We start from the raw sequence: 3,932 nt of genomic DNA, 5'->3' as shown, positions 1-3,932 counted from the left end.
GTTGTCTTCTGAGTGAGAAGGGGACATTTTCTCCTGATGTTGCGCAGCATGAATCTCCAGGAACGTGTTGTTGTTGTAATGTTGGCAGTGAGGGAAAGTTGACTCTCACACCCGGGTTCCTAGCAGTTGGGACAGAGTTGTCGAAGGTTACGGTGAGGTTGTTGATGAGTCTGTCCCTGGAAGGAGGAGAAGTTTGGTTGGGTAAAACTTCAGCTCGTGAGCTGCCATCCACTGAGAGATGTCAGTCCAACAGATTCGTAATAAAGGTACTAATGACTCACTACAGGTACGTACATGCAGTAAAGGTACTAATTGCTCACTACAAGTACTTACATGCAGTAAAGGTACTAATGACTCACTACAAGTACCAGCACGCAGTAAAGGTACTAATTGCTCACTACAAGTACCTGCATGCAGTAAAGGTACTAATGACTCACTACAAGTACTTACATGCAGTAAAGGTACTAATGACTCACTACAGGTACCTACATGCAGTAAAGGTACTAATGACTCACTACAAGTACTTACATGCAGTAAAGGTACTAATGACTCACTACAAGTACCAGCATGCAGTAAAGGTACTAATGACTCACTACAAGTACTTACATGCAGTAAAGGTACTAATGACTCACTACAGGTACCTACATGCAGTAAAGGTACAAATGACTCACTACAAGTACCTGCATGCAGTAAAGGTACTAATGACTCACTACAAGTACTTACATGCAGTGAAAGGTACTAATGACTCACTACAGGTACCTACATGCAGTAAAGGTACTAATGACTCACTACAAGTACCTGCATGCAGTAAAGGTACTAATGACTCACTACAAGTACTTACATGCAGTGAAAGGTACTAATGACTCACTACAGGTACCTACATGCAGTAAAGGTACTAATGACTCACTACAAGTACTTACATGCAGTAAAGGTACTAATGACTCACTACAAGTACCAGCATGCAGTAAAGGTACTAATTGCTCACTACAAGTACCTGCATGCAGAAAAGGTACTAATGACTCACTACAGGTACCTACATGCAGTAAAGGTACTAATGACTCACTACAGGTACCTACATGCAGTAAAGGTACTAATGACTCACTACAAGTACTTACATGCAGTAAAGGTACTAATGACTCACTACAAGTACCAGCATGCAGTAAAGGTACTAATGACTCACTACAAGTACCTGCATGTAGTAAAGGTACTAATTACTCACTACAAGTACCTGCATGCAGTAAAGGTACTACCACACTGAAAGTACAAACACCTACATGCAGTATTAATGACATACAAGTACCTACATGCAAGGGTACTAATACCACACAGAAAGTTCAAATACATACATGTAGTAAAAGTATTAATGTAGTTAAAGTATTAATAACATTACAACTAAGTACATGAATGTACTGAAAGTACTAATACCACATTACAAGTTAAAGTACATACATGTAGTAAAAGTATTGATAGAATGTTGCATTTAAAATCATTCTGTATTGTTTTTCTTTCAGAGGAAAACATGAAGTAAACATATTAATATTCAGTCAAATGCGTTAGTATTTGTGTATAATACGTATATACATAAATATATATAATTTAATACATGTAACTCTTTGTTACATATTATTTGTGTCATAAAAGAAAAAAAATCTCAAAAACATTTTTCTTCAGAAACATTTTTCCTCTTTTTATTCCAAGAAAAAAAGGTATTTTCATCCCAAACGATAAAATAAAATAGAACAAACTTATATTATTAATAATAACAACAACAATAATCAATCATTGAGATAAGTATGACAATTCTCACATTTATCACCTTTTTTGTCGCTTTCTATGACAATATTGGCCATGGTCGATTAAACATGCAGCTAAATAAGTCTGATGATGATGATGATGATGATGGGAGGGTGGGGGGGGTGAGGAGGCAGACAACGAGGAGAGGGGGGCACCTGTTACAGACCATGAAGGTGGGTGTGCTGTTCGACAAAGATGGCCGCTGGTGGAAGCTACGAGGCTAGCTGAGCTAACTGGTAAGCGCTGTTAGCGGTAATTAGCTTTAAAACAGATTAGACTTGAGGTGATAGCTAGCTCGCTAAACTCAGATTAGCATTCCTCATTGAAACCAATGGTCCGGAGAGTCTCAGAGCTAACAGACACCAAAACACTGATATTCAAATTTAAAAGTGGTGTCAGTGTATTTCAAAATAAAAGCTTGAATCACAACTGATCCCAAATCAGCATTAGGGCTGAGCTCTATGTGGGTTGTAATAGAAAGGTGGCGGGACGGGGTGGTAATGCTGGAAGGGGGTATGAGAGGTGACGAAGAGGGGAGAGGAGCTGAGGGATGAAAGGATAAGTTGAAACGCCTGCTGAAAAAAACGAGTGTGCATCTTTTTGTTTGATGTTTTATTTTGTCCATGGTCGTTCTCCTTCTCAGCAGTGAGGAAAGGGGGGGGGGGGGTCAAAGGTCATCGTTGCATGTGTGTCTGTCAGTCGGCTATCAGCTGCTGTCCGGTGACGGCTCTCTTTCTCGATGCATGGAGGCGGAGCTTTGGTGCTTCATGTTGTCCAGGTACTCCTGCTGGGAGACCGCCAAGACCGAGGCCAGGATCTCATCGTCCTCCCAGTCGGTCAGACCTGGAACACAGGAGACTGGCTCACAGACCACATCCTGGACCAGTAAAGACCTGAATGACCTGAAGACCTGAATACAACACTTTCTGCATTGGGATTTCTGATTCAACCTTCCTGTTGAGGTTGGACTGTAAACAGCAGGTGACGAGCAGCAGTGACAGTTAGTAGTAAACATGACAGCTGTGATCAAAGTACCAGAACCAGGAGTACTACTGTAGTACTTCTACCAGTAGTAGTACTACAGTAGTAGTAGTTAGGTCTTACCAAATGCTGTAGGTGACATCTCCTGCATGATGGCTCTGTACTCCAAATGATGACGACTCGGATTACTGGGACCTACACACGCGCGCGCACACGCACAATTAGTTCGATCCACAGCTCATGCTGCTCTCTGATAGGCCGAGTAAAGTGTGTGTGTGAGTGCGCTGTACCTGGCGCGCATGGGGAGGGGGGCTTGTTGAGAATGAGGGCGGCTCCGGCGGGGGAGGGGGGCTTGTTGTTTGTCGAGGGAGCGCCCGGGAGCTCAGAGTGGGAGGGATCAGAGTCACGTTGCCGCGGCGACCGGCCACTCCAGTCATCAGGCCCGCTGGAGGCCGCCGCCGTCGCCGAGCTGCAGGTAGCACTAGCCTTACGAGGCTGTAAGAGAGGAGGAGACGAGTGAGGAAGAGGAGGAAGAGACAAGTGAGCAACAAGAGGAGACGGGTGAGGAAGAGGAGGAGGAGGAGGAGACGAGTGAGGAGGAGGAGGAGACAAGTGAGCAACAAGTTACATTTTAAATGGTCCGAGAGATGTTGGAGCATGAAGAGGAGCAGAAGACGTTTTCTCGGAAAATCTAGAATTTTATTGTATCTTTTCTTGGAGTAGTAAGTAACTGTTTTTCCTTGTTTTTTAGATTCGTGGTTGAATCTTTTTTTGAGGAGGGAGGTGTTACGACCCCGCCCTTCATCTGCTCACCTGCTGGTGGCGGTGTCTTCCAGGGAGAGCGTGGGAGATTGAACACCCCTGTTCCCTGATTGCCTCTTAATTATGGAGAGGATGGAACTCTGGATTTCCCCTCTCCACAGGACACTTCTTCCAGGGGAGCGACTGCCTCTGGAGAAGTCACTTTGGTCTTTTCTCTCCCCATTTGGATTATGATTTTTCCCTTTGTTTTGAACCTGGACTTTGTTTTGTTAAGTTACCGTTATTCTGAAAGAATAATTAAACTCTTGCAAGTCATTGCATTGTACTTGTTTTCTTTATGTGCGGTCGAAACGAGCTGGCCGTAACAAGGAGATGAGTGAGGAAGAGGAGGAGGA

The 3,932-nt window shown here is 43.6% G+C and overlaps 1 protein-coding gene across 1 annotated transcript in view; it reads right to left on the bottom strand.

Moving 5' to 3' along the window:
* Positions 1-1,661: 1,661 nt before the first annotated feature.
* otud5a (OTU deubiquitinase 5a) overlaps positions 1,662-3,932 on the bottom strand; it is a 6,528-nt gene continuing 4,257 nt past the window's right edge. The window contains exons 7-9 of the mRNA XM_062566362.1: positions 3,066-3,396; positions 2,899-2,970; positions 1,662-2,637 (exon numbers count right to left, since the gene is read on the bottom strand). Coding sequence (XP_062422346.1) covers positions 2,501-2,637; positions 2,899-2,970; positions 3,066-3,396 — 540 coding nt within the window. The 3' untranslated portion in view covers positions 1,662-2,500. The remainder of the gene's footprint in view (positions 2,638-2,898; positions 2,971-3,065; positions 3,397-3,932) is intronic.

The sequence above is a fragment of the Pungitius pungitius genome, chromosome 1 (assembly GCF_949316345.1).
Source record: "Pungitius pungitius chromosome 1, fPunPun2.1, whole genome shotgun sequence".
In the NCBI taxonomy this organism is placed as follows: domain Eukaryota; kingdom Metazoa; phylum Chordata; class Actinopteri; order Perciformes; family Gasterosteidae; genus Pungitius; species Pungitius pungitius.
This window is presented reverse-complemented; position numbering and strand designations above follow the sequence as displayed.